We start from the raw sequence: 17,726 nt of genomic DNA, 5'->3' as shown, positions 1-17,726 counted from the left end.
GGTTGACTCCATGGCTTGGAGGCTGGCCTCACATTCTGGGGAAAGGGCAACTCAGAGAAGGGATCATCAACTATAATGTAGTCGAAGGCCATGTGGGGGAAGGGAGTTGCGGGCTGAATGAGGGCTAGAGACTGAGCACAGTGGCCACTCAACACCTTTATTGCAAACCACAACAGCTAATTAGAGAGAGAGAACAGAAGGGAATGCCCTGCCACAGTGGCAGGGTGGGGTGGGGGGAGATGGGATTGGGGAGGTGGGAGGGATGCTGGGTTTACTGGTGGTGGAGAATGGGCACTGGTGAAGGGATGGGTTCCCGAACTTTGTATGAGGGAAGTTTAAGCACAAAAGTGTATAAATCTGTAAATGTGCCCTCACGGTGATTCACTAATTAAAAATAAATAAATTAATAAATTAATAAATAAATAAATAAATTGAAATAAATAAATAAATAAATATCGACAGAAAACCAAGAAATTAATCTAACAAAAATCCCTTGACTTACCATAAGAAAGCAAGCATAATGTTATTTTCTTATCAATGACAAAGTTTGTATTTTCATAAATTAACCCATATATTATAGAATTTCTCACACAATTTATTCACCAAGATATATATGACTCAGAAAATGCAGTTTTATAGTTGGTACAAAATGCACCAAATCACTACGCTCTGTCCCTTTTCTTAGAGAAAGAAAGAAAAAAAGATAAACTTATTCTATTTTTCACAATAAAATACTATTAGTGGTAATGAAGAAAACAATTTAATGGATTTTTTACACTTGTTTGTCACCCTTATCTTCTAAAATGTGTTTTCAAAAACTTGTCACTATCATCTCTTTGCTCATCGATTTGCTCGAGCGGGCACCAGTAACGTCTCTCGATTGTGAGACTTATTTGTTACTGTTTTGGGCACATCCAATATGCCACGGGTATCTTGCCAGGCTCTTCTGTTCGGGCTGGATACTCTCAGTAGCTTTCCGGGCTCTCGGAGAGGGGTGGGGGAACTGAACACGGGTCAGCCCTGTGAAATAAGAACACCCTACCTCTGTGCTATAGCTCCAGCCCTCAAAAACTTGTATTATTATTAAAACAACTCAGAAAGTACTAGACTTTTATAAAATTATGAAGGAGGATTGCATTTGCTGTCAATGCCACTAATCCATTATGCACCATCCCTATTCCACATTTTTTTTGCATGTCATTTATTTTGAAAGGGTTTCTGGATTATGGCCCCTCCTTAGTAAAATATCTTATGTTTAGATCATCTTCTTTTGAAGGACGGCATGCAGAACCAGGGATCAAAATCACATCAGCTGCCTGCAAGGCAAATGTTCTATCTGCTGTACGTGTTGTGTAGTCCTAATGAAGGGAACTATCTTAAATAAGAGGGCACTTCTTGAGTTCGAATTGTACAAATAGCATGAAAAAAACCTGGGCTTTGTTGTCATGTAAGTCCAATTATTTTCCAAAGACTTCTGATTTGTCTGAAGTGAGGATTAAATGCTCCAAGGCATACTTAAGTAGCATAGGATGTATAGTAAACCGCATTTTCTAAGATATAAATTAACACCTTGCTGAGCTTTAGAAAATAAAATGAAATCATATATTTGGGGAGGGAATTTTGGGAGTAGAGGAAAAGTAAAACCATGGCAGTGAAACAGAGCATCATTAAGGTTGCATCAGGGAAAATGCATGCATGGATCTTTTTGAAAAACAGAAATACAACACCAAACTCTAAAAAGAAAATATGTTACAATTAAGACTCTTACATTTAACTTTATAAAATAGTCAAATAGAAAAAGATCCCTAATAGCCATAGGGATGGCATAAATTCATTCTACCTCTGATATGGCTTCAAACTCAGTCCTAATAGACTAATGACACAGCACAATAACATTTCTGAAACACTTTCAAAAAGACACTTGTTCTTATTCAATTCTGGAACTCTAACTTAGAATTCAACACATTGATAAATAAAAATAAGAAATTAAAATTATTCAAAATTAAGTACCACTCCCCTCCCAGACACTTAGCAAAAGATAAACACTATCTTGCCTGGAGAAAAAAACTTTGAATTTTTGATTAATTTATCCCCAGTGCATTAATTTGAGGCAAATATGTGACACAAATACAATGTACATATTCACACAGCATATGAGGCCAAAATTCTGCCATAGAAAGGAATTTTAAAAAGTAGAAGATAGATTTAGACTCCTATAAACTTAAGATATTATAACTTTAAGACCATATGTTTAAACTTAAGTGAATACTAAAAAGCATAATAAAAGGAATGAGAACAATACACTATCTTAACAGTTGTACTTGAAAAATAAGGACATACTTCATTTAGCCATTTAATCATTTTTAAAATGATATGTTCAATGCTTTAATGGTTTACTAGTCATAAATGAAGATTGAATTAATGAATTTGAGGGGAAGATTAATTGCCTAAACTTCTATATGAGAATAAGATAAAACTTATAATAGAGCAATGGGAAGATATGTGAGGATAAAGAGAAAGTTTAAGATTAATCTAAAACAATTGAATGGAGAATAATGACAAACTATTATTTGATATGTTCAACATGTTGATAAATAATGAAGGTGAATGTGAATAATAGATATGAATAAGACACATATGTAGCTACAGGAAACAAAATATTAACTAATATACTTGAAATATGCGTCAAGAGAGATGCAAGTAAAGCTGGAAAACACCAGATTAAAATTAGTTTATGGGTGCTGAGGATGGGGATGTTCACAGTACAAATGCAGGACATACTGATACTGATAATCAACATTTTAAGGGCAGTTGCTCATCAATTTGTTCGAGCGGACACCAGTAATGTCTCTCATTGAGAGACTTATTGTTACTGTTTTTGGCATATCCAATACGCACGGGTAGCTTGCCAGGCTCTGCCGTGTGGGCTCCATACTCTCAGTAGCTTGCCGGGCTCTCAGAGAGGGGCGGAGGAATAAAACACGGCTCTGCCGCGTGAAAGGCAAACACCCAACCACTGTGCTATCTCTCCAGCCCTTTAAGGGCAGTAAAAAACTGAATTGAAGAGCATAATTATATACTTGCCAAATGTTTAAAATTGCTTATCCTGCACAAAAGGAATCCTGATTCTGGCAATTTTGATTTTGATGGTGTTAATATTCTTAGTATGAGTAATGTCAAATTACAACTGTGACATCACATTATACCGAATTAGGCAATGCTCTGAATCATAACCAGTGTGACCTTGCTTCATCATACACCTAAATATTTAATGTATAAGTAGACTTTGATCCTAAATTACATCTGGTAAAATTATCTTCTGAGAATGATTATAAAATAAAGACTATCCCAAATAAAGGACTCCTTTTATCAAAGAAATTTCAAAGTATTTACTTAGAAAGAAGGATTTGGGTAGAAAGTAGAGGCTGTGAACTATAAAAGTAATGAGGACAAGTAAATTAGCCATTGCAGTGGTAAGTAAAAAATAACAGTGTCTATGTAAGACATTTATTATTAATGAGAATGGAATATGAAATAAACTAAGAATCAATCTAGAAGTTAATCACTGTTGATTGGCTCATTTAAGTGTCACTTGGAAAACAAAAAATCTCAAAATCTTCCAAATAGAATTGCAGCTATGTTTTGGGTGCCTATTAGTTCTGGAAAATAGATAATGTTTATCAATTTGGAACAGTGTCGCAAAACAGGACCATTTTCCTTTCTCGTAAAGGCTTTTCTACTATTACAGAAAGTCATGGTAGCACAAAGTGTTTTTGTCACTACTTTTCTGCTCTTGGGAATTGATATGCTGCATGGAACCAGAGCAGTTCTAGACACTATTTTTGCATTAGCAATGGACTCTAAAGTAATAATTCCAAATTAATCAGCTCAGGATTTTTAGGGTACCCTACCAAAAATATCTTATAAGAATTCACACTATAACTACAGTGATAAATTTAGTCAGAAACTAATTTCTGGTGTTTAATTCATTCCTGCTTAAAATGCCTCCAGTCATTAATATTTTCTGCTATATAATATAATTGAATAAGTTAGAAAGAACACAGGAAAAGCTGAATGAATAGAGAACATGACACAGAAATAAAACTAAGCAACCCAACATTGTAAAAGAGGTTACATTTTTCAATTTATAAAACAAAAATTTAAGAAAAAATAAATATTTCAAATTAATTAAAAATTAAGAAAATCAATAACCATGCATAGTTTTTATCTTAACTTTCCTTATTTAAGCATCCATAATGTGGCTATAAATATCAGTTTCTATTTTGCCACATATATATCTGAGCATATTCTAGTCTAGAAATCTTGGTTCTATAGCTTGGATATTATAGGATTAAAAGTGTCTAGACTGAACAAATATAAACTTCACCAAAAATGATTGATTGATTTATCTTAACAAACTCCACCAGGAAGGAATGGACTAACAAACCTGTGACTTTGCCCAATGTGAGTGACCTTGCAGGCCTGAATTCAACTTCTGGAGAGAAATTATAACTGAGTCTGAGTTGCTGATCCATCTGCAAAAAGCAAAGAGAAAAAAAAGTATGTCAGTATTACCCTGTTCGCAAAAGACATGAAAACACTCCCGTCTGAAATAACTTGAAAACACAGAGAGTAAGTTCTCAAAGATTTTTTTCTCTGGAGAGAGGGAAAATGTCTTGCTAATTCTCCCACAATGCACATAAAATACCCCTTTCTTTCCTCTTGGTGAAATAAAGGCTTTCACACAAAGTTTTCTCCCTGGGAATTTCTGTACAGCTTTTGACAGATATTTATCTCCCCACTGAGATTTTTCTCGCCATTTCCTTTGCTGAAAACAAGCAAACAAATAACGCCTTCACAGAAACATACTGTGCAAGATTACCTTAAATGGAAACTCACTCTCATTCCCCATTTCTCACTTTTTGTTCCTTAGATATAACACTGCTCCTTGTGCCCCAACTATTTTGACCTAGTCGCCTTTAAGTATGTACTAGGCCAAAGAGTTCCTGAGAAAATATTGATTTGTCTTAGTGAGGAGAGGCTAGCTGAACAACTGTTAAAACACCAAAAGTTGATAATCCATTTTGCAGACAAGCAAAATCCGCCACTGGGATTCTATGTGATTTTATTTCTAGGGCCATCCTTTAGGGAACCACCCTTGATTCACCAATTGCTAATTCTCGGTCAGTCTCTTCCTCAACATTCCACTGCAGTACTTCCTTAACTCATTATTTGGTAGTGCCTCTGGGCTCTATTTTAATATTTCTGTGATACTTTCCCATTTTTCTAAAGTTCCTTTGGAAGAAGAGAAGACCTAGACTCTATTGGCCATGAGCAAAGCCCAAGTGCCTCCAGAACAACTGATGTAGGATTAATATACGATTCTGTCAGTTCCCTTCCTTCTGTGACCTTCCTTCTTCCCTGAATTCAGCTAAAATGGATTCCTTCTAGGTATTTATGATTTGTGGTTTGTGATTGCATTTTTTTTAAATTTTCATTTTATTCAACGAGACTGTAACATTCCTTATTTATTAAACACTTGGCATGTTTGGGATGACAGGCTAAAGCATCCTTCAAAATACTTTAGAATATTTATATTTAGAGTAATGTATGATAGATTTATTATCCTTGTATTAATGATCAGGGGACTGAGTACACAGAAATCAACATGATGGACAAAGCTATACAGTATTCCAAGCAGTTGTCTCACTGTTCTGTTTCTTACACGTCACAAATATGGCATTTGCTTCACTACCCCACATCTCTCTCAAGATTTACGCAGTCTGAGTCAATTACCATGTTTTTTTTAATTCCGAATTTTTATAAAACTTGTTCAACAAATGCTTGTTTATGTGTTCTAAGAGTTCCCAGAGTCTTCTCTCTTCCAGAAACATTTTCTGAATGCTTTGGTAAGCTGATCTGAACTCTTCTCTAAAATTTTGGTGCTTTTCCTCCTTATTCCACCTTGCATTTTGGATATACCAATGTGATGTTTTCAGTTTTCTCTACCTACCCTCCTTCCCCCATTCCCATAAGTTATCATTTTTTAATAGTTGATAGTACTTTTAACCAACTAAGTACTACTATACAACAACTTGAAAAATAACTCAATATGGAGTTTGTTGAATGAATAAATAAGCACCTCATGTTGATTTACATGTCTTGTGGACTATAAAGGCAGTGTCCATCAGGCAACTACAGTACACCTGACTTGCCTGGTGGTCTTGATGTAGGCAGGTAGACAGGGAAAGGCCCTTGGCAATGAGAATTCAGATTCAACAGTCTCTGGGAAGAAGAATCTTAAGACTTGCAGATTCAAGAAGACAAAATACCAGAGGAAACCATCAGCAGAAACTGAGGATCTGAAAGGACCCCTTCCCCCTACCCCCACCTCTCTGTTATAACTTCAGTGACCCAGCCCCAAGGCAACTCCAAAACACCCAGGATCAAGTCGAACCTATAAAAGCCAGCCGAATAGCCCATTCAAGGCTTCTTCCACCCTTGGAGAAGCCCGTGTTCTTTCTTGAGCGAGTTATTCCTACTATTCTCTCTCCCACTTATCCCTTCCTCCTTCCCTCAGAAATCTCTGAATAAAATCTATTTATTTCACTGCTTGTCTACTCCTGAAATGTTTTCCCGCAAGCGAGACAAGAACCCAGTAATCCTGGGTCCTGGGTGGTGGATGCGGTTGGGGAGAAAGTGACCATCTTTCTCCTCCCCGCTTCACGTAAGTCACCTGTGGGGCCTACCAACATCAGTCCCTATACCTTTAGGTTAAAGATCTTTTTTGTTTGTTTGTTCTGTTTCTCAATAATCATGGCCACCATAGACAATCTGTTCAATATTAATGGGTTCAGAATCAATCCTTCAAACTCTTCATTATGAAGTTCTCTTCTTGCCCATATCAAAAGCTCTCACAGCTTTCCACTCTTTAGGAACTATACATATACATTCCAGCTGCAAGCAGGGGTTTCTCTCTCATACTTCTGTTGCTCTGGTTTCAGAAAAGACTACAGTTAATAAAATGGCTGGCTGAGTGAAAAGGGCAGGATTTTTAGAACTGAAGATGCTCAGAGGTTCTAAAAGGTGTACCCTTTGCCTCTTCCTCAGTTTCCCTAAGGTTAGCTTCTTATACTGGCACTTTCTGGGAACTTTGATGAGCCTGAGCAACAGTGTCACCCAAGGAAGAGCTAAATGTTGAAATGCATGATTTTTTTTTCTCAGTATAATAAGAAGTCACCTGGTTGTTAACTCCTTCTCTCCTTCCTTTGTTATCTGGTTAAAGCTTTAACAACCAGGTGATTAGTTGCTAAGTATCTAATTGGCTCACTTAACTCCTCTCCTTCCTTTGTTATATGGTTAAAGCTATAAGTGATACTTAATTAGAGGGGTTTTATCTTCTTGTTCTTTTGTTTTTGAAACCACACCCAGTGGCATTTAGGGTTTAACCTAGCTCTGCTCTCATGGCTCAAGATTCATACAGAGTTCTGAGATTAAATCCAGGTTGGGTGCATAGAAAGTAAGTGGCATACTCACCCTATTATTTCTCTGGACCTTAATGGGATTTTTATTGAATAAGTACCACAAAATTTTAGAGCTGAAAGTACAATGACTCAAAGGACACTAGAGACTATGGATGAATTGCAAAGCCTGGGAGGTGTCTTTTAGCCCTTATACAATGTGGGTACTGGAGCACTAGTTCTCATTCAAATCTGGGTTACAAATTTAAACAAAACAAAACAAATATACAAAAACTTGGCAAATACAATAGAAAATAATCCTAGTCATCCCTTTCTGATCCCCTCTTCATTTGTATGTCTTCCTCACTAACCTATAGTGATCACATTTGAGCCAAAATCAGAATCATCTGTGGCCTCTATTGCTAAAGCTTTTGGTTAAGTAGATCTAATGCGGCACCAGAGAATTTAAATTTCTAACAATCCTAGATGATGCTGATACTGGTAGAAAATTGGAGTATAGAGAAAACAAAGAGAATTCCATTCTTTCAGAGTGAGGCCAAGTGTGGCTCATAACTACCCCCAGAACTAATTTTCCATACTTGACTCAGGGTAGAGGCTTAGAATAGTTGTACTGGTCAGCTACAGTACATTTGATTGATTTAGAATGATGTTACCTGTATGGTAAGCTCTCTTCCTTCTCGGTTAATCTTCAAGTGATACATCCTTCTGTCAGCAAAGTTTTCATGATCAATAGTGAATACATGGGTTTCTTCCTTGCTTAACAGATAACGAACCTGTAGGCTTCCTTGGATGAAAAAAAAAAGTTACAACTTAAAGTAAGATCCATGAGCTGGAGATAAATACAAGACATAAATAATAAATAAAATAGGACCTATAAAAATGATGTGATTGTTTTTAGATGACAGAAATGTGTTTCAATTATTTCATCATTAAATTTTTTAAAAGAAGAAATATGTGTAATTAATATATTCTGAATCTTTCCCAACATTCCATGTGTCTAAAACATCACAATCAGTTCTACTCATATAAATATTGATCTCACTTTCTTGGGAGTTTTGATTCAATCAATGCCTCCCAAAGTACCCCTTCAGGATATCCTGAAACTGCTCACTATCTCTGTTTTACATAAGTAAGAGGAAGTAAAAACAAATGAACAACCTTAATCTATGAATTTCAAAAATAAGCTTGACACCAATAGAAGTTGATGATTTCCAGACTTCTAAGACATAGTAGGTTGGATGGAAAATGTGTAACTTCAAGACTGAGATTAATTAATAACTTTTCTTTAGCATCTCTTCAACCACTTCATCAGAAAACCGATATTTCTTTTCTCCCAGTGGTATATATACTGTTGACTCAAAGCAGACTACCACCAGTTTCTGGAGTGTCTTGCCTTATCTACCTGTATCTGGGAAGTCCAGAGATCCAGAACCATCCCTACATTCTGCTTCTCCATTTGCTCCATAGAGTTTTTCTATCACCATCTTCTGTTTTCATGTGTGTTTAGCATAATGGTAATCACAAGTTATAGCCTCATAAATAGTGAGTTTATTATGCTTTGTACAATCTAATGGAACAAAATATGGATTGTCTCACCCAGGAGTTGACTATTGTTTGTTTAAGACACTATAATGTACTTTCTTACATTAAGTTAATATTTGGTGGGCTTATTTTTTGTTGTTGGGTATCTTAATATGGATAATTATAAATATTATAGTCATTTATGTGATTGTATGTATATAGAGTAAGATGTCCATGTTGCAGGAATTAGAAAAGAGATTTATTCAAGCACCAGACAGATACCATTCTCTTCAACCTATGCTTTTGGAACAACCAAAGCAATATATATTGGAACATCCTTTTGTCACCAGCATTTACAAAGTTAAGTTTAATCCATAGCTGGGCTGGAACAATAGCACAGAGAGTAGGGCATTTGCTTTGTATTCGGCCAACCCAGGTTCAATTCCTCTATTCCTCTTGGAGAACCCAGAAAGCTAGTGAGAGTATACTGCCCGAGAGGCAGAGCCTAGCAAGCTCCCCGTGGTGTTTTTGATATGCGAAAAACAGTAACAAGAAGTCTCACAATGGAGACATTACTGGTGGCCCCTTGAGCAAATCGATGAACAAGGGGACGACAGTGCAACAGTGCTACAGTGCAATGTTGAAATAATCTAATTGTACCTAGTCTTATGTTTTCCTATCCATTTAAACAAGATCCATGACATTACTTTAAAATTAAGTAAGTATTACAGTTTACAGGGGAGCCAGAGAGTTAATACAGAGTTTGGGTATTCTATATGCTGCCAACTCAGGTTTCATATCTGGCACTATATGGTACCCTGAGCCCATCAGGATTGATCCCTGTACACAGATTCAAGAGTAAACTCTGAGCATAACCAGGCCCCCAAATAAAATCCAACAACAAAAAAGGTAAGAGGGAAATATGGTACTATAAAAATATGTATTTATGTACACTGTAATAGGAGTAATTTACTTCAGAACAAAGAGGATCTGTGGTTAAAGCTCCATGAGGCTTTCTAGAGAGGTACATTCTTTTGTCTTTATTATGCTTGAGTTCTGCTGATGAACAAAACTTTCATCTATAATATTTTTTACTTCTTCTCTAATAGGTACTAGAAGACAAACATATTTTCATCACTTGTACTAAATGATGCAGTCAGACATTTAAAACTAACTCTGACTTATTCCCCCCAAAGCATATTTTTTAAACCCGGACCACAATTTCCTTTTGGGAGCTTAGCTCTTCTTAATTTCTAGTGGATGAATGATATCCTTGGTTTTACCTTCATGATAACTGCAATGTCCTCCTTTGTCTCTACATGGCCTCCTCCTCATGTGTCTTATAGAGAACATTTTTCAAAATTCACCTAATACTAAAGGATTATCATAGATCTTTCAGCAGTACATCTATCCTGCTTGAAAATTGTCTACTCATGCTAAGAGGAAAAAGATACACTAGAACTACATAGTCTAAACAATATCTTATAAGTCTAATAAAAGTGTTTTGAGTTTGGATTTATGGTCGAGTCATGCATCTCTGAACATGTTTTAGTTTATTTTAAATTGATTTTTCGCTGTTGTTACTTTAATCTATATTACACATTATAGTTACTATGAATATTATAACGTACTTGTTCATGTGTCTCTGGTACTTAAATTTTTCCAATTCCCTATTTCTACAAAAAATGTTGCATTTATTTTTTTTCTCCTTGAATTTTAAGCTTTCTGAAGAGGAATAATTATTTGTCTATTATTATGTTTTTAGAGAACAGCACACTACCTGTTACCTTGTCTTCAGATAACATTTACTGAATAAAATAACAATTGTAGAGAACAGTATTACCACTTTCACCAAAGTAATATGAACTATATTCATTTGATGTCTTCTAGTGTCATATGTTATATAAACAAACATTTATAATTATATAATTATATCTTTAAGGATTTTATAATCCTGCTGAAGGAGAAAATGCTCTTACAAACTTGCAGTTACAGGCAACAGTATAGTAGGCATTTAGCAAGGTATTAAATTTTTATACAAACTTAAATTACAAAATGTAAGTGCTGTCTGTAGAAAAAAATGTAAAAAATAATATCACTATTATTACTACTATTAATGATAATATTATGTGTATTGAAATAAATTCAAATCCAGGACTATAGAAATTTAAGTTTTGTATTAACACCACTATATTCCAATGCTTATCCCAAATATATTTATGGTCAAGTAAACTGATTAATTGTCAAAGAAATAGTCATCCTGGTATGGTCAGGGGGAAGGGAAGATGATATGACAGAAAATACAAATGTATTTGGGGGAGATTATAAAAAATAAATAATTTCAAGAATGAAGGCAATATAAGAATTTTAGGCATAAATGTTTATCTTAGAAAGGAAAACTTAGCTTCAAACTGTAGTAAAATAATGTGACTAAATTAAGATACCTAAACAGGGAGAAATATATGCATCTACCAATGAACCATATCATTTTGAAAGATGTGAAGCCAGACCATGAATGCAAGTGAGGTTTATTAATATAGTTGCATACAGAGAACTTACTGAAATTTACATATGGTTAATTGATAAATATATTTTTAAATGAGTAATCCTCTAAATGACTGGTTTGGGAGCTGGAGAGATAATAGAGTTGGCAGAGTGCTTTCTTTGTATGCACCTGACCCAGATTTGACCTCTGATACCACATGGTTCTCTAAGCTCAACTACGAGTGATCCCTGAACACAGTAGCAGAAGTAAGCACCAAGCATACCACAGTAATTCTTCTACAAAAAAAAAAATCAAAAGGTCTATTTTAAGAAAATTAGCCTAAATGCCAACACTCATCTGATAAAGGGTTAAAGTACTGATAGAACTTTATGAGAAAAAAAATTCCAACCCCATCAAGAAATGAGAGGACAGAAACTTTTTCAAAGAAGGAATATAATTGACCAAAGGCATTTGAAAAAATGATCTACATCACTAAACACCAGGGAAATAAAAATCAAAATAAGAATGAGACATCACTTCATTCTTTAGAGACCGGCACACATCCCAAAGAATAACAAGCATAATGTTGGTGTGGATGTGGGAGAAAAAAGGACCATCATTCACTCCTGGTGGGAATGTCCACATTTAGTCTTTTTGGAAAATAGTTTGTTCATTCCTCAAAAAACTGAAATTTGAGCTTCCAAACAATTCCTCAGTTCCACATCTTGCAATGTACCCTGAAGCCCCGAAAACACAATGTAGAAAAGAAATCCTCACTCCTCTGTTCATTGTGGCACTATTCATAATAGCCAAACTCTGGAAACAATCCTACTGCCCAAGAACAGGTGAATGGATAAAGAAACTATGGTACTTATACATTATGTATCTACTTTGTTGTAAGAAAAGATGGAGTTATCCAATTTGCTATGTGGTCAGATCTGAAGAGCATCATGTTGAGTGAAGTTAGTCAAGGTAAAGGGACAGATACAGAATAATCTTTTTCATATGTGGGTTATAAAGAAAAAGTAAAGGAGTGACAAATACTCAAAGGCAATAAAACATGATGCTATAGGAACTGGACTTCAGTCTGAAGCTTGCCACTAAGTGGGAGGAGGGTGAAACGGATAGGACAGGGAAAGGAGCACTATGATGTTCCTAGGAAGTGGTCAACCTGGGGAAGGACATGGTGATAAAAGGATGTACAGTCATATGCATGACATTCTACTGGCAACAATATTGCAAACCTCAGTTCTTTAAGGGAAAATTGTGGGAAAAAAAAAGTAGGAAAACAATGACTATCACAGAGGAGGCTTGGGAGCAAGAGAAGAACTGAGGGCATTGGTGGAGGGTTGTGGATAGTGGTGAAGGGACTGGTGTTGGAACACTGCATGCCTGGAATTCAACCATGACTAATATTTTTATTATTTAATTCATAGTTATTTGATATGGAAATAAAAATAAAAGAAAATTAGCTTGAGTGTCCAGTGTACACAACGGGACAATATATATGGTCATTGCATAATACATCATAGTATGGTAACAAAGAGGAAATATAAGTACTTTACAACAGTGAAATAGCAGCCTATTCTATATTTCTGTCGATTTATAGTATTATCTCTTTACTTTGAACAAAAGTATTTCTTTTACATTTTGAATTCCATCCATTCCCATTGGCCCAAAGAAATATCATACTTATGCAGCTTACTATGTGGCATTTAGTTTCTGATAAGAAGACTATCTCCACCAACTAATTCTCTTCTTTCTTCACTGTCTCATAAAATAACACCACCCTCACTGGTTGTTTAAGTCAAAAAATGTGGAAGTTATCATTTTTGTTCATTTAGTTTATTAGCACCCCTAAATAAATGCCAAATGTCCAAGTCTACAAAGTAGATCCCATATGTCTACACCTCTTTTTAGGTCAAAAACCACACCTACATTCAGTCCATTAACTTAGTCAACCCTACCACTGAAACATATCTGAATAACTAAATGATTCTTAGCTTGTGCACACCAATCCATATTCTGTAAAAGTTCAAAATACACTTTATTTTATTATTTATTTCCCTCTAAATTTTCTTTAGGCACTGTTATTTAAAATACTGTTGACACAGTTCCAGGCCTCCTGGTGCTTACCATAGGTTATATTCTGTATACCAACTGTCTAGGGAGAGCATAGTAATTCTGTTCTCTATTCGCCTCTGTCCAGGTTCTTTTTCTGGTCTACATTGAAAATGGGTTATCATGGAAAAGAAAATAATGGTTTCAAGCACAGTGTCCCCAACACCCAACACAAGAGTGTCAATATCCCTCCAAAAGCATCCAAGTTCTCCTCCCACATGTCCAACTTGCCAGACAGAGTTCTGTAGGTCACCTCTCAGATTCTTTTACTAATGACCGATTGTTATTTTCTTACTTTGTCTCTTTATTCTGATGAAACATCATTCTTTACTTGCTCTCTGTCTCTTTCACTCAACATGACACCATCTAGTTTTATCTTAATCTAGTTTTATCTGCATATTTTCACTTTTTATTATAAATGATTAGTCTCATTTTGCATAGATACCACAGTTTTTTTGTTCTCTCATATGTTCTTGTGTAACTGGGGTGATTGTTATATTTCAATTCTTACACTGCAATAAAAACATGAATGAGTGCAAACATAGTTTTTGGTCCTTTGGGGTAGTTTATAATAAGTGGAATTGCTAAAACATTTTACTTTTGAAAATAATTCTCCAATTAATTTTCCCATAGACACTGAATCAAATGGCATTTTCATCAATAATGGATAACGGTTTCCTTTACATGCCCCCAAACATCATGTCTGATAATATCACTGGTGTGAAGTGACATCTCACTGTTTTCATTTTCATTTACCTGATGATAAGTAATGAAAAACACTTTTTCAAACACCTGTTGGCCACCATTATTTCAACAGAGCAAGGAAAAACTTCCTCAACAAAGAGGCACATGGGAAACAGTTTAGCCATGAACAATAAAATTGTACTTACATCTCTATCTCATTCCATACACAAAAGTTCAATTTGAAGTGGATTAAAGTTCAAGTCTATAAATTGTATCTAGAAAAAAGTGTAAGACCTCTACATAATATTGACTCCAGAGTCATCTTCAATGACTCAATGTAACTGCCCAAGCAAACAGCAGCAAAAATAAACAAATGGGACTGGGACTGCATTAAATTAAGAAGCTTCTGCAGTACAAAACAAAAACCATCGAGCAGAATAAAAAGTCAACACGCAGAATGGGAGAAAATATTCACTCATCAATACATTTGACCAAGGACCTATATCCAAGACATATAATGCCCTTTAACAACTTATCAACAATAATAACAACAACAGAACAAATAATACCATTAAAATGTGGAGAATCAGTGAACGGACATTTCTCCCTAAATAAGCACTTATTAAATATAACTGATGCACTGCTTGAAAAATTTAAAAACCCTGAATTATTTATCATGGCCTGTGACATTCTATATAATCTCCCCCAACTTAGATGTCATTTCTCTAAACAGTTGCACTCTCTAATTTCTAAATATTAAGATACCATAATATGTTCAGTTCACTCCTGTCTCAGAATTCTTATACATATTTTATTTTGTCTCTCTACCTGGAATATTCCTTTATAAGTCTTTGTCAGAGACTCTAATGAGTCCATTTGGTTATTTCTTTCATATCTGTACATGTTGGATATTGACCCTAAGTGTTTTAGGCTTCACTGGTGGCTTGCCTCTTTCCTCCTCCCAGAGTTTGCCATGCTCTTGCTAACATCCCTAATTCAGTTAAAGTCTATCTTCAACCTTTCCTTTGTGTTGGATATTAACCCTAAGTGCTTCACTTCATCAGTGAATTGCCCCTTTTTTTTTCTCCCAGAGAGGCTTAACATGCTCCTGCTAGCAGCTGTAATTTAGTTATCTTTAACCTTTCCCTTGTATTTTACCTCTAATTGTCACTGTTTGCCCAAGTCAGTCTTGATTACTTATAAGCCAAAACTCTCTGGTAATTATGAACTTTGTATTTGTACTGGTTTGTATTTGTGTTGAATATTTGTACTGCTTTTCTATTTTCCCTGTAATCTTTTTATATTTTACTATAGAGCAATGTTCTTTGGTTAAATATAGGAAGACCATTAGTCTGCACCGCACCACAGCACTGCTGTCCCGTTGTTCATGTATTTGCTCAAGCTGGCACCAGTTACGTCTCTATTATGAGACTTGTTGTTACTGTTTTTGGCATATTGAGTACGCCACAGGGAGCTTTCCAGGCTCTGTCGTGTAGGTGAGATACTCTTGGTAGCTGCCAGGCTCTCCGAGAGGGACGAAGGAATCTAACACGGGTCAGCCACATGAAGGCAAATGCCCTAACCACTGTGCTATTGCCCCAGTCTTATGCTCCTAATATTCGGGAGTTGATTGACTCTGAAATATTTCTGATCCTGTGTGTAATTACTTGGTCATAATTACTTGACTCAGGCTTCAGTTGCTGCACTTCCTAACACCCCAAAAGGGAGGTACTGCCATGGGACTGGGATGGCGAGTGGCAAAGCTACCCGGCACAGAAGTGGGACATTGTAGAAAACATAAGTGCAGGTCTTGATGCAAGCTGTTACAACTTAAGAGACAGGACTTCCTCGGGGAAGGACAAGCTGAACTGGCCTGAGGACTTAGTCTATGATTTACGACAAAAACCTTCCTTGCTCTCTGAGCCCAGAGAACTAAGTGTTAAAAGCCTTGTGTGCTCTCAGCCCAGAGAACTAGTGTTGGGATCTTTGTCTCTTACTGTGTTTATCCAAACAACTGCAGGTATTGATAACTTACACAACTACAGGGAAAGATAAAAGCAATGTAGATGTCTCTAGGAGACAGTGTCTTCTTGAGTTGATCTCCCCAAGAGAATTTCCCTTGCCAAATGTTAAACTATATAAATGATCAATCACACCATGTCCTTACCTCAAGCCCCTCAGATGTTCTATAAGTATTCTAGCAACTCTGCATTAAATGGGCCATTTACACCATCAGGCTATGGTCCCCCATCTCCCTGTCTCTCTGACTCTCCTCTCTTTTCTACTAACCCATTTCAAATTGTCTCACTCATTAAAACTACCTATTTGTGCAGTCTAAATTTCTCTGGGAGCTGGGATGATAGTGCAGCGGGTAGGGCATTTGCCTTGCATGCGGCCGACCCGGGTTCGATTCCTCCACCGCTCTTGGAGAGCCCAGCAAGCTACTGAGAGTATCCTGCCCACATGGCAGAGCCTGGCAAGCTACCTGTGGCATATTCGATATGCTAAAAACAGTAAAAACAAGTCTCACAATGGAGACATTACTGCTGCCCGCTTGAGAAAATCAATGAGTAAGAGATGACAGTGAAATTTCTCTGGATCATTCTTGGCTCATTAAATGAATATTTTGCTTGACAGAGTAATAGCTACAAGAACTTAATCTTTACTCATTCTTTACCTGTACTGTTTGGCCATCAGATGAAAGAATGTACAAGATTCCTACATCTGTACTTTATAAATCACTTTAAACTTACTGCCACCAACTTCAAGTGAGCATCAGTACTATTATATTATATCAATCTCAGTATGTCCTACTTACCTACTTGTTCAAAAAGTTAATGTATTTCATACTTACCATAGATCTCCAATTCTGGTTACTTTGAACCTCTCATATTTTTTGCTTCCCATTTTTTAAGAAAAAACATCAGAATAGAACTATAGACCTTCAGTGCCTTTTTGATAAGAATCAAGAAATTTAAGAATTAAAATAAAAATCAATTTCAGAACCCACATACTCTAACTTTCTTCCTTTTATATGGATGTTCCAAGCTCTTATATACATTTCTTTCAATATTTCTTGCTTATTCAAGGATATCACTCAGACGATATATACTTATTTTTGGATATCATTGGTTTGTCCTTTCCCCCTTGCCACTAGGAGCTTAGGTTTATCAGTCACATCCATCAAAGTGCTCCCGAGTCACTCCCATTCCTTTGTTTATCTGTAACCACTTCTACCAGTTTATCTGCTCTTCCTCTAATCAAACTCTGTTAATTGGTAAGGTCAGAACTCCCTAGGACACTGAATATTATAACATTGCCTTTCTCTCCTCTTTATGCCTTTTGAATAATTTACTTTAAAGCTATGTCTTTTTTGTATAGACACAAGAAGACAATATTATGTTTTTATAACTTGGGACTTAATTGGCCTCGAA

The 17,726-nt window shown here is 35.9% G+C and overlaps 1 protein-coding gene across 1 annotated transcript in view; it reads right to left on the bottom strand.

Annotated features, from left to right (window-relative positions):
• The window catches only part of CNTNAP5 (contactin associated protein family member 5), a 932,137-nt gene that overhangs the window by 49,565 nt on the left and 864,846 nt on the right, over positions 1-17,726 (bottom strand). Inside the window, exons 20-21 of the mRNA XM_055120538.1 lie at positions 8,135-8,265; positions 4,448-4,535 (exon numbers count right to left, since the gene is read on the bottom strand). Coding sequence (XP_054976513.1) covers positions 4,448-4,535; positions 8,135-8,265 — 219 coding nt within the window. The remainder of the gene's footprint in view (positions 1-4,447; positions 4,536-8,134; positions 8,266-17,726) is intronic.

The sequence above is a fragment of the Sorex araneus genome, chromosome X (genome assembly GCF_027595985.1).
Source record: "Sorex araneus isolate mSorAra2 chromosome X, mSorAra2.pri, whole genome shotgun sequence".
Classification (NCBI taxonomy): Eukaryota; Metazoa; Chordata; class Mammalia; order Eulipotyphla; family Soricidae; genus Sorex; species Sorex araneus.
The sequence above is the reverse complement of the archived record's forward strand: the minus strand, read 5'-3'. Positions and strand labels throughout refer to the sequence as shown.